The sequence below is a fragment of the Stegostoma tigrinum genome, chromosome 29 (genome assembly GCF_030684315.1).
Source record: "Stegostoma tigrinum isolate sSteTig4 chromosome 29, sSteTig4.hap1, whole genome shotgun sequence".
Lineage (NCBI taxonomy): Eukaryota > Metazoa > Chordata > Chondrichthyes > Orectolobiformes > Stegostomatidae > Stegostoma > Stegostoma tigrinum.
This window is the reverse complement of record NC_081382.1, coordinates 5648495-5667514: the sequence shown is the minus strand read 5'-3', so window position 1 is coordinate 5667514 and position 19020 is coordinate 5648495. Positions and strand designations below refer to the sequence as shown.

Below are 19020 nucleotides of genomic sequence, written 5' to 3'. Positions count from 1 at the left end.
AGATTGGTTGAGAGGAAATCATGTTTAACTGCACAACTGCTTGATGAAGGACTAACAAGACCTGGACAATATTTGGGCTTGGGCTGACAAGGAACAAGTAACATACATGCCAGGCAAAGATTAATCGCCAAAACGAGAGATTCCATACTCCAAATGCTCACTGTGTGGAGAAGCTTGCATGTAACTTTGAATCTATACCCACGTGTTCTGTTTTCTTTTACGAGCAGAATCATTTTCTCCCCATCTGATCTGTCCCACCTGCTCATGATTTTGAAAACCTCTATCAAATCTTTTCTTGGCTTTCTCACCAAGGAGAACAGTCCCAACTTCTTCAATCTATTCTCATCACTGCAGTTTCTCATCCCTGGAACCATTTGTGTAAATTGCTTCTGTGTTCTCTCCAATGAAATCACACCTTCACTACAATATCACATCCAAAGTCGTACATAGTACTCCAGCTGAGGTCTAACTACTACTGCCTTCTCAAATGCCAGCTAAGACTAGTTAGCAAATGCTAACATTGCCAGTGACACCCACATCCCACAAACAAATACATGACTGAACGGTCTCAAAACACATGACTCCAGAAAAAGAAACATTATAATGCAACATTGAAAACAAACAAACATTCAGGACAAGTTTGCATATCACATATCTTGCATCATTCTAAAAGCAGGTTTTTACGTTTATGAGTACTCTGGAAAATTATTTATATTCTTATGAAGGTTTCAGCATAGCTCTCCAGACACCTTGGCAATAAAAACCTCAATGTAGCCCCTCTTCAATCCTCCTTACCTCCCTCACTCAGCAGCCCCTCTCCTGAACCCAAGCCCCAACTCACTCCACAGACACCACTTCAAAACCTGCAAAACCCCGCACAGATGGGTTTCACTGCTTCCCCCTGCCCTTTACAGAGACTTGATCTCTGCTCCCCACTAACTCCTGAACCTCACAAACCCCTGTGGTTCCAGCAAGCAGCAAAATATTCCATTTTGTTGAGTTGCAGAGAGAAACGATGGCAGCCAGGTTGATGTGACAGATAATGGACTGCCAAAAGGCTTGTGATAGTGTGTAAGAGACTAAGCAGGGGTACAACCCAATTGTTCCGGAGGTTATGTTCATGGAGAAGGGGAGGCAACAGCCTAGAGATATTATCACTGGACTGTTAATCCAGAGACCGAAGTAACATTCTGGGGTCCTGGGTTTAAATCCCACCAAGACAGATAGTGGAAAGTGAATTCAATATTAAAAAGAAATTTGGAATCAAAAAGTCTAATGACGAGCACATATCCATTGTTGATTGTGTCTAGGGAAGGAAACTCCTGTCCTACACGCGACTCCAGCCCCACATCAATGTGGCTGACTCTTAACTGCCCGTGAGCAATTAGGGAAGGGCAAAAAATGCTGGCTTAGTTGTTGACACCCTCATCCCATGAATGAATTTTAAAAAAGGGGAGGTGTGGAAGATCACAACGGAAGTCAAATCACCAACTGGTAAAGGTGGTGCTGACCATTGGCTTTATAGAGTCATAAAATCAGAATTATACACCATGGAAAGAGACACTTCAGCCCAATTTGTCCATGCTGACCAGCTATCCTAAATCAATCCAGCACCATTTGCCAGTATGTGACCCACATCTCTCTAAACCCTTCTTATTCATGCACCCATCCAGATGCCTTTTGAATGGTGTAATTGTACCAGCCTCCCCTATTTCCTCTGGCAGCTCCTTCCATACATGCACCACCCTTTGCGTGAAAAGGATGCTCCTCAGGTCCATTTTGCACCTTTCTCCCTTCACCTTAATCCTACACCCTCTACTTTTGGACTCCCCTACCTTGGGGAAAAGACCTCAGCCATCCACCCTATCCATGCTCATGATTTTATAAGCCTCTATAAAGGTCATCCCTCATGCTCAAATGCTCCAGGGAAAAAAAGCTCCAGCCTATTTAGTCTCTTCCTATAACACAAATCCTCCAATCATGACAACATCCTTTGTTGATTTGTTGACTTCTGCACAATAAAATCTATTGTTTGTTTAAAACTCTGGAATCTAGTGGATTCATTCTTAGTGAGTAACTGGAATTTTGAAATTTCATCTACTTTAGCAAATAAACCGAGATTTCGAGCCAGACATTTAAAAAAAAAATTGTGGGTCTCCTCTGGGAACTTACCAAAATCTGGTCTGGAATCAAGTAGAAGACAAAAGCCACATTAACACCCACACAAAACACTGGTTCGGCCTCCACTGAAATAGTGTGCCCACTTCTGAGCATCACATCTGACCCACATACATCAACAGTACCCAAATATAAGCAATTCACATTTTTTCAGTTAAAGTACATTGCACAGCAGAATCACTTTGGTTCAGCTGGCATGCAGTAATATAGCAAATTCTGAAATCAAATTATTGCAATGTATAAAAGTGCACACAGCAAGTAAGGAAAAGACAAAAAAACCAGCACACAACTAAGTTTCTGGGCATAGTCTCCCCTCCTCCATCCCTAGCTCTTGTGGAAAACTGGTACATGGTTTGAAAGTTGTCTTAGAAGTAGTGAGTTACTACCAGCTCAGAAAACCAGCATCATTGGGTGTTATACTGGGGTTCTTCATAGTTCTGAATGCAAGTTCACTACACTTACCACTTCAAGCATTTCCAAGTGTCAAAACTGAAAGCACAATAAACGATATACACCAACAATCTGATCTTAACAGGACAAGTTACAAGCCAAGAACAAAAGGCATCTGAAGAACTCTTACAGTTTACAAACTGTCACCAGAATGCAAGCATAACTAATTGGTCTGTCTTCACATACAGATAGAGAACACTGTATATTGATAGTGCCGAACAACAACCTGGTGAAGCAAAGCCCTGGTTCACAATTTCTTTTGAAAAACTTCAAACATAATTCAAATCCCAAAGAGACACACAGTGAAGGCAAATCACTTCACTGGACATGATGTCAGAGAGTCAATACACCACAGCCCCTCTCATGCACTTTTGACAAATTGTTTAGCGTGTTAGGGAGCTGGCAAAATGCTAAGTGACATTTGCATTCTGGATTATCCAACTAGGGTGTTGGGAGACTAAGTTGTAACCTCTCAATTTCTCCAATATCCTAGGGCTGTAATCAGAGTCAAACAGTGCCTGCAAAGCTGGCTTGAGCTCCTTTCTCTAAAAAAGAGAAGCATTGATGGGTGGAGGCAGGTGAAAAGCAGAGCAGCACCAGGCACATAACTTTGCTTATCCTCTTGGTTTGAGAAGGTGCAGGATCTGGGATAAAATTAAAGGATGGATAGCATGAAAGCAAGCTGAAATCAGACAATTCAGAAACAGTAAACCGGGCAAATGATGAATCTTACTGTTATTTGCATAAACGGCAGAGGCGAGAAAGGAGGCCACATGTTCCAGCTGACCAGCTTTACCGAAAAGGCCAACTTAACCCAGAAAGGGTGGGGAATGACGCAAGCATATATACAAAGCACAAGATGGGCTCCCTCACCTGAGCTCTTGCCAACTCCACTGGCAGTGCAAGCTGGGAAGAGAAAGTAGACTGACAGTAAGTGAAGCGCACATACAGAACAGCACAGAGCACGAAGACTTGCATGACAGCAAAAGGCTCCAAAAAGTTCCACCTTTCATACCTCAAACATCACTGGCAGATTTCAAAACACTAAAGACAAGGCACATCTTCCTTTGCATTCAGCATGCTATGCTGAACAGAACTCCATACCCAAACTGAATGTGCAGTTATGACCCTTTGCTAATACAAAATTCCTTTTGCATTGCCCGAGGAAGACAGGACTGAATGCAATTGTGATGGCTACCCTCTTGCTTTACTGGCCCATTAAATATCCATTACTGTCCATCAGTACCTTTCAGGGGTGATGAAAAAGAGCTGCCAATGCCTGCTACTCGCATCTTTAGATCAGTGACTGAAATGGAGAATTCTCTTAACTTATGCAGTCTTGACATTCTCTAATGTGTTTTCTCTTTACACTCCAAAGCATACAAGGCTTTCTGCAGTTTTAACACCACCTGACTTTCAAAGTAGTGGGCAGCAGTGTAATTAAAAATGCAACAAGATAGGAGATAAAATAAGTTTTAATTCCTCCAAAGTAAAGGTCAGAGATTTACACGTGGAGACAAAACTTCACAGGAAGGCAGGATGGCCGTACCTATCGCAAGTAAGTTAGTTATCCTTGTGTTATTCAACCATTCCAAACCACAACAGCAGTTGGAGATTGTCAGACTTTTCAAAAGATTCCCTACAGAGTGGAAACTCACCCAGACCCATTCCCCTACCTGTGCATTTCCCACGTCTAACCCACCTAACCTAAACATCCCTGGACACGATGGGCAATTTAGCATGGCCAATCCACTCACCCTGCATATCTGTGGCCCGTGGGAAGAAACTACAGCACCCGGAGGAAACCCACACAGACACGGGGAGAGTGTACAAACTCCACACAGATAGGCACCCGAGGGTGGAATCAAACCTAGGTCCCTGGTGCCGTGAGGCAGCCGTGCTAACCACTGAGCCACCAGCCCGCCACAACGTGGCTTCTTTCCAAGATGAATCAGCTTCAGCAGTCACAGTAACACAGTGACTTACATACATTCATAAATCAAAATCTGCAAAGGAATTACATGCAATGGAATTCAGAAAAAGCATTGGACAATGTCTGAAATGGTCCAAGTGGAGTGAGCATGAATGGATGCTTCCCAATCTGGGAAAGGACAGAGATATACTTCAGAAGCCACCGGCATTTAGTTTACGGAGTTTTCAAAAAATCATGTCACTGTGGTAGAATCTAGCTACACAGTAAGTAACCATTCAATAACAGCATGCAGGAGTGTGAAAACATTGCCAGCTCCCAAGTTAAAGGACATTTTTATTTCGGTGATTTCTACCATCATGTCAAAAGATACAACGCTTTCCATTTCAGGTTCCTAGCTTCAGCAAACACTCCTAGCCACATCAAGTTATATTTAAAAATAAAGGTCTTTCTGCTTTACTTCAAGGTTGCACCACAAGTTATTTTCTTAGATTAGCACAACAGAGTTTACATCACACTCACCATCCTGTTCTAAATCAGATTTTATTCATGCTAATTGAAGGATAGCTTTGTGAGCTGTAGGCGATGTCCACACACAACCAGAATGAACTGCCTGATATTACCAGGATGTCGTCAACACAACTCGAACATATAACAGCAAAATGAACTGTTTCAGATTGCCAGCATCTGCAAACTAAACATTCTGGAGAATCTCAGTTCTGTAGAAGTCACACAGGATTTGAAACTCTTTCACTCTCCACAGATGCTACCAGACCTGCTTCATTTGTCCAGCAATTTCTACATTTGCTCAGGTCAGACCATATGCCAGGTTGATTCAGTGATCAGCTGTTGCATTGATTATCCCAAACTGAGATCTAAACCACTGTCTTATCCAGTCCACTTCCACTCCACTCCTCCTACCCTGAAAATCCACCACAGCATCAGTATAACTGACTCATGGTTTCTCTTTTACCCAAAAAAGCTGACCTTCTCCTGCTCTGCAAGCAGGATGCGAGCCTGGTTATTCTCTGTTGAGGATATTAGAGAGTCATTCCTCTGTTCCATCAGCAAATTACTCTGTTCCACATATCTGCAAAATAGCGACAGAAAAAAAAAAATTGAGGGTGAACATTAACAAGGAAAACAGAGCAAAGTTTGAATTACTATGCTTGTCAAAATTTTGGTCAATCAGACCTTATTTATCAAAGTGACCTGCTGGTTACAATCTAGGAAATTTTAGCATGCAAAAATTAGCAACAAACAGATGTCATGACAATTGGACAACAATTCTGCAGATGTGCCAACATCTAAAAAAACTACGTTAAAAAACTGGAGAGATCAGGCCCCATACAGAGTAGTGTTCAGTTTTGGTGGTCTACCCGCTTTGAACAGGGTAAAAAGAATTGTTCAGATGATCTTGAACTTACAAATATTGAGGGCAGTTTGCGCAAGCTTGCATCCTCTTATATTTAGAATGCAAAGAGATCAAATCCATCTTTTCAAAAGATAAATGGAAAGGAAAGTTACAAAGAGACTTTTGCCAAGATGGAGGAATCCACGTTTGAGCACGACCTTGTTAAGCCAATTGGAAGTGAAGCTAGGAGGCACAGGACCACCACAGAAGAGCACTGATTTCTGGAACTCTTCCCCAAAAAGCTGCTGTGGCTAAAGAAATTGGAAAATCCTAGAATGAATTCACTGCTTTTTGTTCAATAACGTCAGAAAGGGATAGAGCAAAGGCAGGAAATGAGAGTGAGAGTATAGATCAGCAGAATCTACTACAATGACAGAACAACCAAAAGGGATCAGAGATAATGGGAACTGCAGATGCTGGAGAATCCAAGATAACAACGTGTGGAGCTGGATAAACACAGCAGGCCAAGCAGCATCTCAGGAGCACAAAAGCTGACGTTTCGGGCCTAGAGCCTCTAGGCACCTCCTGAGATGCTGCTTGGCCTGCTGTGTTCATCCAGCTCCGTACTTTGTTAACCAAAAGGGATCCACCGGCCTAGTCCTATTAAGCAGGCAGGTGGCATTCTATCACAAAACAGACTAAGTTCAATTTACCCAATCTAAATCTTCATGGGAAGATGGAAGATGGACTTTGCTTCCAATGACGACAGTCACTGCTTGTCTCCCCCTTTTGGTCCCATGGTGGAGATACAGCATTCATCAGTGTCTCTCAGCTCCAGTTTTCAGTCAAGGAATTGAGGGTTGACTTCACAAAAAAAAACTTTCAAATGCAATGGCCCACAACATCATAGATGGAGAACAAGTCAAAGCATTTGAAATGAAAGTGCATCATTTCTTGGATAGCAAAGGACAGAAAAGAAGGGGAAGATAAAGAACAGTATGACCAACGAAAAAGGATTGAATGAGTCAAACTGTCAACTCAAGTTCTGAAGTCAAACACAAGATGACTAGGTACAAAGACAAGCCATCAGGCCTCTAGCCTAGACGATTAAGCATGCCTACTGAAAAAGTTCATCTTTGCTAGGAATCAAAATAAAATTAGAAATTGGTTTGAAGATAGTACAGAAGGACTGTTGAGTCCCTGACTCACTTCAGAGCAATTCAACCAGTCCTATTCCAATGCAAAGTGCAATTTCACCTCCTTCAAGTATTTATCAAGGCTACATTTGAAACTCTATCCATCAACCTATCAGGCATGTTGACCTTTATTGCAAGATGAGTGGAGTATAAAAATAAGGAAACTTTGCGACAATTCTAAAGGGCTTTGAGGAGATCACACGATATAGGTGCACAATATGGTCCTATATTAAGGATTGATATGTTTGCATTAGAGGCAGTACAGTCAATCTTCCTTAGATTGGTTCCTGAGATGAGAAAGTGGCCATTATATGAAAAATTGAGCAAATTGGGCTATAGATTTTAGAATAGTCACAGGTTATCTTATTTAGCATTTAAAATTATGAAGGGGCTGAGTTGGGTAATCACAGAGGTTGTACTGAATATAGAAAGGGGCACAGTAAGGGTCAGAGGTCAATCATTAAGAACTAAGAAGAGAAAAAACTTCTTCACCCAATGGCTTGTGAATCACTGAATTCTTTAGCCCAGCTGACTGTAAATGCTCCATTGTTAAATATAGCAAAGATGGATAGATTTTTGGTCACCTAGCGACACGGGGAGCTTCAAGAAAGTGGAACTAATGCCATGATTGCACTGAATGCTGGAGCAGGCTCTGGACATTACAAATTCTTGTTCATTGGCTGAAAAAAAGCCTTTAAGCAGTGTAAGTGAACTGAAAGCTTACACATTCAGAAACTGAGTGCCACTCTACATGGAGAATCGATCAATCATGTTCGTTCACGAAATATAGAAAAGGTTGGTTACCAATTTACCCTTCGATCACGCTTAGACAAGCGACCTGATACAACTCTAAGTTTGATTCGGCTCTTTCAAGCAGCCATTCCAACAGTCCCATTCCAGCACTATGTATAACTTTATAACTTCATACATTTGCCCACTGCCCTTTTGAAAGACACTACTGAATATCTCAACCTTAATCAAATGGTGGCTAAAAGAAAACATGCATCATGTCTATCCAGACTAGAGAGCCACATTGATAAAAATTAGACCACTGGCATTAAATTCATCCCAATCACATGATAGAGACATGTGTACATTTGGGAACTGAGAGCAAAACATTACAACTGGGTTTTCATTGGCTGAGAATCACTTTATAGATTTGTTTTAAAGTGCCCTGGAAGCCCACAATAACTGATATGGTTCTGTAACACATGGAACAGTTCTTCTCAGGCATGTTTATATATTCTGCACAGGAGTTAGGTCGATGAGCATACTTTATCAATAATATTTCATCAAGTAAGCCGAGGACTGAAGGGCTCATTATTCCTTACTGCCTAAAGAAAGCAATCAAGTCAATCGTTAACAAGCAAGGTCACTAACTCACTAGCATGGCTGCATCAACACAAATTCTAAGTTAGATTAGAATTGGCTCCAGCCGAAGTAAAAAGTGCCCTCCGAATCAGTTAAAATGATCCCCATCCTCAACCGCCTGAAAACCCCACGCTCGACACCCAATTCACACTACCCTTTATCCTGGGACTCTACCCTGTAAACCCCCTCCACCAACCGACCATCTTCCAGCCCCTCACCTCCCTTCTTTGGTTCAATCCAACTTCCTATCTGCCCTGCCCAAACCAATAACTGGCCCCCTCACCCACTCTGTTGTCCTCTGGCATTCCAACCCAGCACCGTATCTCTCTCTCCTAGCTCCCTTGTCCATCATTACCATATCACATCACCTGGCAGCCTGCTTTAGCCCAGCACCACACAGCACTAGCCAACTCTATCCGTCCCTCCCACATAAACTGCTCTTTCCTATTCCACTGACCTGGCCCAATCATCCCTTCTGCTCGTCATTGCCTCCTCTTTCCTCTCACGCCATCCGTCATCCAACACCCTCATCCCACTCCAGGACCCTTGCTCAGCTCTTCAGCCTATTTCTTTGCTAAATGTCCCTATCCTCCTGTTTCTCACCCATGTCCCACTCAGCACCTAACCTTTTAGGCCTGAGTTCCCCTCTTCCTATCCATCACAGCCATGTTTGCATCTCAACTTCTCTCCCAGCCCCCTCATATCCTCACCCACTTCACTCACTTTACAAAAACCAACTCCATTGCTACATCTATTTGTTGGAATGCACCCTGGCCCTGAGAACTGGCCAGAAAAATGCTCAAAGCTACACGGACAACTTTCTCTGTTGCGAGATGGGAACAGAAATTTCAACTAAACTGATTTAAGATAAAAACACTCATTTGAAACAGCAAGAGATTTTGGATGCCAGTCATTCCTTTTACTTCTCTCAGGTCACCAGAATCCAAGCAGTCATGCTCCTATCGCTGTACCTTTGGTTTCTCTGGATCAGGTCACTGATCTTCCCATTCTGTTCTTCGATTCGACTGCTTTTGTCAAACACTTCCTGCTTCAGCCTCTCATTCTCCTGCAAAGGAAGAAACAAAGAAAACATAATTTAAGTGTATAGAAATACCATACACTCACTGGGGAATGACTGTCTGCCAACATGCAAAACATGCAAAGCACAACGATTGCTGGCTAATAACACACTTCAGAAAATAATGGCAGATGCTATTTCACTTGGACGGCGTGCCACTGACTATTAAACAGCTGTTATTGAGCTCTCATAAAATGTTAAGTGTCTAAACACAGTGACTGTACAAGTGCTTTGTAGCACGCAATGGAAAATAGCACCAGCATTGGTGTCCATTACATATACACACCAGGATAGAGAGCAAGTGTTCATAAATATATTCAGAATATTCTGATTATGAAAATACTCACCAGGACACTGCTACTACAGATTAACTCTGCATAAAATTCACAAAGGTCCATCATAGACAACATCGCTTGGAGGTTGAACACCATGTGCAAATAACGCTGCATGAAAATTCTAATTTGAAACACAAGCTACTGCAATATTGTAGAAAGGAGATGCACAACGGATGGCCAAGGCCAAGATTATGCTAATAATACGATGTCACAGAGGATGATAACAATCACTTCCAAATGCTGATTTCCCTTGTCAAAAAAAAGCTAACTTCTCATGAATTGCAGTTCCATTCTAGGTAGCTTAGAGATCAGGATCCCTATAGGATCTTCTCCACAAACCTAACATTTAGGAGCATGGTGACAGTGCTTACCTGGATAATTCTCTGGATGTTGTGCATGATCATGCTGGTTTCCATGGTTACTGATGAAATGCCAGGAAATGAGGGTCCATTCAAATGTTTCTGTAAGTCATCTACCTGTGAAATGGAAGGATAAACATCAGACATATTCTCCTAAAATGTGACGCACGTGTAAAGGTCCATGCATTTTCCCTTTTGGACTACAAGGTAGGAACAAACACTGCGCTATAAAAGTACCAGGAGTGTTGCTTTGTAACTTGATGGTAAAGTGGGATTGTACACTTTAGCTAAACAAGTGTAGGTTATTTTTTGGAGGAGCGAGGGCGATATTTTATAAAGGCAGTAGAACCAGGAATCTGAGTTACGGAAAAACTGCCAAGCATTGGTCCTTCGAATTTGCTGCAATTGCAGTTTCAGACCGCTAAGACAGTACATCAGAGACATCCATCATCCTGCAAGGAAACTGAAAATCACCTCTTTCTCTCTGCTCGGAAAGAAGAAAAATATCCAATGACTCTACAGAAAATGTGAAAAATACCTAGGCTAGCTTGAATAGCGACAGAATTGAGAATCAACCAACCTGGATGTGAGTTTGCTCGCTGAGCTGGAAGGTTAGTTTTCAGACGTTTTGTCACCGTTCTAGGTAACATCATCAGTGAGCCTCCGATGAAGCGCTGGTGTTATGTCCCGCTTTCTATTTATCTGGTTAGGTTTCCTTGGGTTGGTGATGTCATTTCCTGCATTGGTGATGTCATTTCCTGTTCTTTTTCACAGGGGGTGGTAGACTAGCTCCAAATCAATGTGTTTGTTGATGGAGTTCCGGTTGGAATGCCATGCTTCTAGGAATTCTTGTGCTTGTCTCTGTTTGACTTGTCCTAGGATGGATGTGTTGTCCCAATCAAAGTGGTGTCCTTCCTCATCTGTATGTAAGCAGACTAGTGATAGTGGGTCATGTCGTTTTGTGGCTAGTTGATGTTCATATATCCTGGTGGCTAGCTTTCTGCCTGCTTGTCCAATGTAGTGTTTGTCACAGTTTTTGCAAGGTATTTTGTAAATGACATTCGTTTTGCTTGTTGTCGGTATAGGGTCTTTTAAGGGGCAGTACAGTGGCAGTAGTTCACACTGCAGCCTCACAGCACCAAGTACCCGGGTTCAATTCCAGCCTCAGGTAACTGTCTGTGCGGAGTTTGCACATTCTCCCAGTGTCTGTGTGGGTTTCGTCTGGGTGCTCCAGTTTCCTCCCACAGTCCAAAGATGTGCAGGCTAGGTGGATTGGCCATGCTAAATTGCCCATAGTGTTCAGGAGTGTGTGGGGGTTATAGGGGGATGGGTCTGGATGGGATGCTGCAAGGGGCAGTGTGGACTTGTTGAGCCGAGGGCCTGTTTTCACACTGTAGGGAATCTAATCTAATCTAATCTAAATTCATTAGCTGCTGTTTTAGTGTGTTGGTGGGTTTGTGGGCTACCCTGATGCCGAGTAGTCTGGCAGTCATTTCCGAAATGTCTTTGATGTAGGGGAGAGTGGTTATGGTTTCTGAGCCTGTTTTGTCTGTTTGTTTGGGTTTGTTGCTGAGAAAATTGGCGGACTGTGTTCATTGGCTACTCGTTCTTTTTGAATACGCTGTATCGGTGATTTTTCTCTGCTCTTCTTAGTTCCTCTGTGCTGCAGTGTGTGGTGGCTCGTTGGAATAATGTTCTAATGCAGCTTCGTTTGTGGGTGTTGGGATGGTTGCTCCTGTAGTTCAGTATTTGGTCCGTATGTGTTGTTTTCCTGTAGACGCTGGTTTGAAGTTCCCCATTGACTGTTTGCTCTACTGTGACATCTAGTTTGTTGTTGTTTTCTTCCTCTTTTGTGAATGTTATGCCAGTAAGGGTATTATTGATGGTCTTGAAGGTTTCCTCTAATTTGTTTTGTTTAGTGATGACAAAGGTGTCATCCACGTAGTGGACCCAAAGTTTGGGTTGGATGATTGGCAGAGCTGTTTGTTCGAGTCTCTGCATTACTGCCTCTGCTAAGAACCCTGATATCGGAGATCCCATGGGTGTACCGTTGGTTTGTCTGTAGGTTTTGTTATTGAAAGTGAAGTGGGTGGTAAGGCATAGGTCCACTAGCTTGATGATGTTGTCCTTGCTGATGAGGTTGGTGGTGTCTGGTGTATGTGTCTTTGGTTTTTCTAATAGTGTAGTCAGCGTTTCTTTGGCCAGGTTGATGTTGATGGATGTGAACAGGGCTGTTACGTCAAAGGAGACCATTATTTCATCCTCTTCTATCTATCTACCTACAGATTAGCCAAGGAACTACACCAAAGACTAAAACACCTAGTGGAAGACTCCCAACACTCCATTCGCTCCACCCAAGAATTCCTGAACACCAAAGACACCAAGATAGAAGAGGATGAAATAATGGTTTCCTTTGATGTAACAGCCCTGTTCACATCCATCAACATCAACCTGGCCAAAGAAACACTGACTACACTATTAGAAGAACAGAAGACACATACACCAGACACCACCAACCTCATCAGCAAGGACAACATCATCAAGCTAGTGGACCTATGCCTTACCACCCACTTCACTTTCAATAACAAAACCTACAGACAAACCAACGGTACACCCATGGGATCTCCGATATCAGGGTTCTTAGCAGAGGCAGTAATGCAGAGATTCGAACAAACAGCTCTGCCAATCATCCAACCCAAACTTTGGGTCCACTACGTGGATGACACCTTTGTCATCACTAAACAAAACAAATTAGAGGAAACCTTCGAGACCACCAATAATACGCTTACTGGCATAACATTCACAAAAGAGGAAGAAAACAACAACAAACTGCCATTCCTAGATGTCACGGTAGAGCGAACAGTCAACGGGGAACTTTAAACCAGCGTCTACGGGAAAACAACACATACGGACCAAATACTGAACTACAGGAGCAACCATCCCAACACCCACAAACGAAGCTGCATTGGAACATTATTCCAATGAGCCACCACACACACTGCAGCACAGAGGAACTACGCAGAGCAGAGGAAAATCACCTATACAGCGTATTCAAAAAGAACGGGTAGTCAATGAACACAGTCCGTCGATTCCTCAGCAATAAACCCAAACAAACAGACAAAACAGGCTCAGAAACCACAAACACTCTCCCCTACATCAAAGACATTTCCGAAATGACTGCCAGACTACTCGGACCTCTTGGCATCAGGGTAGCCCACAAACCCACCAACACACTAAAACAGCAGCTAATGAATTTAGATTAGATTAGATTAGATTCCCTACAGTGTGGAAACAGGCCCTTCGGCCCAACAAATCCACACTACCCCTTGCAGCATCCCACCCAGACCCATCCCCCTATAACCCCCACACACCCCTGAACACTATGGGCAATTTAGCATGGTCAATCCACCTAGCCTGCACATCTTTGGACTGTGGGAGGAAACCGGAACACCCAGAGGAAACCCACGCAGACACAGGAAGAACATGTAAACTCCACACAGACAGTTACCTGAGGCTGGAATCAAACCCGGGTACTTGGTGCTGTGAGGCTGCAGTGCTAACCACTGAGCCACTGTGCTGCCCCTTAAAAGACCCTATATGGACAACAAGCAAAACGAACGTCATCTACAAAATACCTTGCAAGAACTGTGACAAACACTACATTGGACAAGCAGGCAGAAAGCTAGCCACCAGGATATATGAACATCAACTAGCCACAAAACGACATGACCCACTATCACTAGTTTGCTTACATACAGATGAGGAAGGGCTCCACTTTGATTGGGACAACACGTCCATCCTAGGACGGGCCAACAGAGACAAGCACGAGAATTCCTAGAAGCATGGCATTCCAACCGGAACTCCATCAACAAACACATTGATTTGGAGCTAGTCTACCATCCTCTGAGAAAAAGAACCGAAAATGACATCACCAACCCAAGGAAACCTAAACAGATAAATAGAAAGCAGGACATAACACCAGCGCTTCATCGGAGGCTCACTGATGATGTTACCTAGAATGGTGACGAAACATCTGAAAACTAACCTTCCAGCTCAGTGAGCAAACTCACATCCAGATACTCAACCTGAGCTACAAATCTTCTCAAAACCCAATCAAACAACCTCTCTGCAGACAACACTGCCAATGTTGCTAAAATTCAGAAGAATTGTGACAAAGACATTGCATTCTTGTGGAGTAGTCTGATCTGCATAATTTGATTCTCCCTTTATTTTTCCAATATTCTATTTGTGTCAAACTGTCTCTTGTGTGTGACAAAAAGGGTGTGTTTGGTGTTTTAAAGGGTTATAACTTGAACTGCGTAGCAGTAAATTACTATTCTTTAACAAACAGTAAGTATTAAGTTTATTTACAATAAACAATTGTTTCCTGTTCAAGATGAAATTTGGTGTTAAGTACTTTTTCGAAAATAACAGTCCATCAGGCAAACTCTTCATCTTTGTTGTTTCATTGGCCAATTACACATTTGAGGTGGCTTGTGAAATGGTGCACCTTTCCCACTTGTTATGCACATTTTATCCATCCCATCTCGGCTTTTGACTGCCAGCATCACTCTTGCCTCGTTCTGTCAAGCTGGTATATCCTTGGCTTTGCAGCTGAATTCCATGTCCCTATATTTTTGCGATCACCTTGCAACAGTAACAGCAGTCAGCTGGGTGCTGCAAAAGTCAAGCCTGATTTTATCTTCCCCCAAATTTATTTCTGAAAATTTAGTTCTTGGGTCATGGAAGTTTTTTAAAAAATCTTTCACGGAATGTGGGGGGCCGGAAAGGTCAGCCTTTGGTGCTCATCCCCAACGGCCCTCAAGGTGTGATGAGCCACATTCTCATGACAGAGCTATCCACCTGGTGTAGGTGCATCCATTGTGCCCGAGGAAAGGTGTTTCAGGACTTTCAACCAGCGACAAACAAACAGTGATGCTGCTGGCAGCTGTGGAGAATATTCATTGACTACAGCCAGAATATCTGAAAACCTATGATCAAACAGGCTAATATCTGTAACTGATAGCACTATTAGTGCTCACTGGCCTCAGTTGTTGATCCAGTGTTCTGAAACATGCTGAGCTGAAGATTCTAATAGCAACCCACCTTAAGAGAAAGCTGGTCAATTTTATCAGATGCCTTACTGATAGCTAGTCGAATCTCCGTGTTGTGCTGACGTGCCTCTGTCATCATAAAGGAAGTGACATCTCCTGCAGCTATTAAAACACAAGAGAAGATGCACAACAATGTATACTAAGTGTTGAAATATTTTGCTTGGAACAGCTTTTTACCCATATGCTATTCAAGCTGCTTTACTACCCGCGGCTCAACAAACTGGACAAACACTAGAATCACAAAGCTGAGCATGTATCTACAAAACTGGAAAAAAAAGATTTAGCAAGTACCAGTTATCAGATTGCAAATACAGATTCTCAATTTAAGATTCATTCCAGAAGCTTAACACTAACAAAAAATATAATCAGATTAGCATAATGCCCATTACAATTCCAACACACACGTACCTTGGTACTGAGGTGCTTGGGCTGGGAACATCGGTGCAACTGTCTGAATCTGGGTCTGCGCAGCAGGACCTGGTGGGTAACCATAGGATATCCCTGTATATGGCTGAATGACAGAAGAGATTGAAAAGACTATGGAATTGTTTTCATTTAAACAGAATCCTCAAATTTCCTTTATAGATGATAGAATCTCTATAGCGTGGAAACAGGCCATTCGGTCCAACAAGTCCACACCAACTCTCCAAAGAGCAACCCACCCAGACCCATCCCCCTAGCCTATATTTCCGATGACTAGCACACCTAATCCACACATCCCTGGACAGGGCAATTCAGCATGATCAAAGTGCTATCCTTGCACCTCTTTGGGCTGTGGGTGGAAACCAGAGCACCCAGAGGAAACCCGCACAGTCACAGGGACATGTTCAAACTCCACACAGTCACCCGAGTGTAAAACTGAACCCAGGTCCCTGGTGCTGAAAGGCAGCAGTGCTAACTACTGGGCTGCCCTGCCGGTTTTCAGTCTACCTTTAAATTTTCAATCATGGATGCCAACTTCACAGCTCTTCCTCCAGAACAAATAGCATCCTTTTCACTTTTCTAACTAGTGTCAAGGATCAGGAAGTGACCAAGCTCAAATGAACAGTTTACTCTAGTGCAGACTCACTGTTAGTGCATGAAGCCATTTGCCATTGCCTGGTAAAAAGCAGCATCGTGCTGATCAACAACGCAATATCAGTAAGGTTTACCAAGTAGCCCAGCAATGAACAGAGAATGCAGAAACATTGGTCTCATTAAGAATGCTTGAAATTAAGTGGTATGAGCAACATAAAAAATGCTAGTCATAGAGAGTCCTACAGCATAGAGACAGGCCCTTCGGCCTAAACTGGTCCAGGACGACCAAAATGCCCATCCATGCCATTTCTCTGCACTTTGCCCATCTCCTAAAATTTGCCTATCGATGTCTTCGTCCCAGTGGCTTTTAGTTGTTAATGTACCCATCCCAACTACTTCTACCGGCAGCTCATTGCATACAAGTACCACACTCTGCATAAAAAGAGCTGCCCCTCAGGTTCCCATGTATTCTTTCCTTTCATACCTTAAACTGATGTTCTCTAGTCCTCGATTCCTCAACCATGGGAAAAACCCAGAGGGCGTTCACCCTATACATGCATCTCATGATCTTACACATTTCTATAAAAAGAAACCCACTTCTCAGTCTCCTGCACACTAAAGAAACAAATTCTAGCTTTCCAACTTTTCTCTATAACTCAGTCCCTCAAGTCCTGACAACATCTTTGTAAATTTCTGCTGCACTCTTCCCAGTTTAATAACATCCTTCCTATAGCAAAGGCAACAAAAACTGAACACAATACTCCAAGTGTGACCTCACAACGTCCTGTACAACACAACACAACATCCCAACTTCTGTATTCAACATCGTTGACCGATAAAGGGCAGTATGTCAAAGCTGCCTTCACTCCCTGTCTACCTGTGATTCCACTTTCAGTGAACTATGCACCTGAACTCCAAGGTCTTCTGCTGCACCCCTTAAGGCCCTACCATTCACCATGAAACTCCCACCCTGACTTTCTAAAATGCAACACCTCACATTTATCAATGTTAAACTCCATTTGCCATTTTTCAGCCCACTTCCCCAGACTGAGCATACAAAGGGTTAAAGTAGAAGCTTAACTATTGTGTACCTTAAAAAGGAAATTTAAAGCCTAATGAAATGCAGAAATTGGAGATTCCACTAATATACAATATGAGAAGATCCGAGCCCTGGCCAATGTTTATCCCTTAATCATAAAATCTGATTATTATATTGTTGTTTATGAGAGTTTTTTGTGTGCAACTTGGCTGTTGTGCTCACAATATTACAATGGCAAAGACATTTAAAAGTAATTAATTGGTTGTCAAATGCTTAAAGACACTCAAAAGGTCCCAAAAAGCCTTGCACAATTATTGTAAAATTATAAACTTGCTTGTCACTTTTTGGCTTGTTGTCAGCAAACATTCTCCATTGCGACTGACCTCAGTCAGCAGATAACTATACCCCAAGCTTTGCATCAGAAAAGTTAAGTCACAATTATTCCATATAGTGGAAGGTTCATTTGGGCAAATTTAACTCAAAACATTCAGACAGGAAAACGTCTGTATTACAATGTGAGTTGAGACAATCCTCAGCATTCCAAGTTTCATGACGCCTGAAATTCACAAGTTATGCCACTTGCCTATCCTCTTGAATCTAAACTGATGGAAGCTATTTTAATGTACCTGGAAAGTCTGTCCACTGCCAGCCAGTCCTTGTTGTGCAGAAAGTGTGACTGGTAATAGTGCTGCAGAAGAGGATGTGTGCATGGAAACAGACCCTGTTAATACAGGGGGAAAAAAAACAGACAAAATATGATAAATTCAGAAAACATTTGCCTGCAAGGAATGACAAATAGATGAGTACTCTAAAGTGTGAAATTAAACTGGTTAACATTTGAGATCTAGCTGCTTCGTAGCGAGCAGGAGACTAATGTGGCATGATGCCACAGAGAACAAGGGATCTCTTCATTCTCCAGCCTGTAGAGACATCATTATTGCCACATTAGCAACAGTAGCTTTATGACAGATCAAGGCACCAAGCAAACCGAAGGACTTGCGACTCAAATAAAATTTCTACATTTCCCAAGTTAAATTAATCTCACAGAGACACCATAGGTTCAAATCTTAAAATATAACAGAATAGGCAACGAGAGGGTCAAAGTTAACTGAACAGACACTCTACCTGGTGCTGGCTGCTGTGGAGGCAGATTGTGAACAGGATGTGCAGTGTGCGGAATCGATGATGGGGCAGGAGATGGAGCAGCAAGTGGGGCAGCCTTCAATGAATGATCCTGTTGGATTGATACAGGATTAAGGAAATGGTGGGTGAAGAAAATAAAAACAAGAACAAGTGCTCAGCCGTAATCAAGCCAGCTCGCAACAACTCAATACCCAATGCAAAGACGTATCTGATGTATGGAGATAGATTGTCAAGGTCAAACAAATGGGACCTCTTTACATCTTAAATAAATCCTTATGGCTGGACAGAGTAAGGAACTGGATATGAAAAGCTTTCAGATTAGAATTTAACCACCTAGGAATGAAGATAACAAGGATAAACCTAATTTATATAATGCCTCTTACAGAAAGAGTCCTTTCCAATTTAGAGGTCTAATCAAAAAGTGATATGTGGACACTTAATAAAGGAGCTCATAGA

General features: G+C 42.5%; 1 protein-coding gene across 4 annotated transcripts in view; it reads right to left on the bottom strand.

Moving 5' to 3' along the window:
• The window catches only part of fkbp15a (FKBP prolyl isomerase family member 15a), a 77787-nt gene that overhangs the window by 28453 nt on the left and 30314 nt on the right, over positions 1 to 19020 (bottom strand). For 3 of the 4 annotated variants that reach the window (XM_059638226.1, XM_059638227.1, XM_048559077.2), the window contains exons 13-19: positions 18547 to 18655; positions 18048 to 18142; positions 15774 to 15876; positions 15358 to 15467; positions 10264 to 10368; positions 9451 to 9545; positions 5546 to 5648 (exon numbers count right to left, since the gene is read on the bottom strand). In XM_059638226.1, the coding sequence (XP_059494209.1) occupies positions 5546 to 5648; positions 9451 to 9545; positions 10264 to 10368; positions 15358 to 15467; positions 15774 to 15876; positions 18048 to 18142; positions 18547 to 18655 (720 nt within the window). Of the gene's footprint in view, positions 1 to 3501; positions 3535 to 5545; positions 5649 to 9450; positions 9546 to 10263; positions 10369 to 15357; positions 15468 to 15773; positions 15877 to 18047; positions 18143 to 18546; positions 18656 to 19020 lie in introns of all 4 variants that reach the window. The other variant, XM_048559073.2, reaches the window with a different exon arrangement.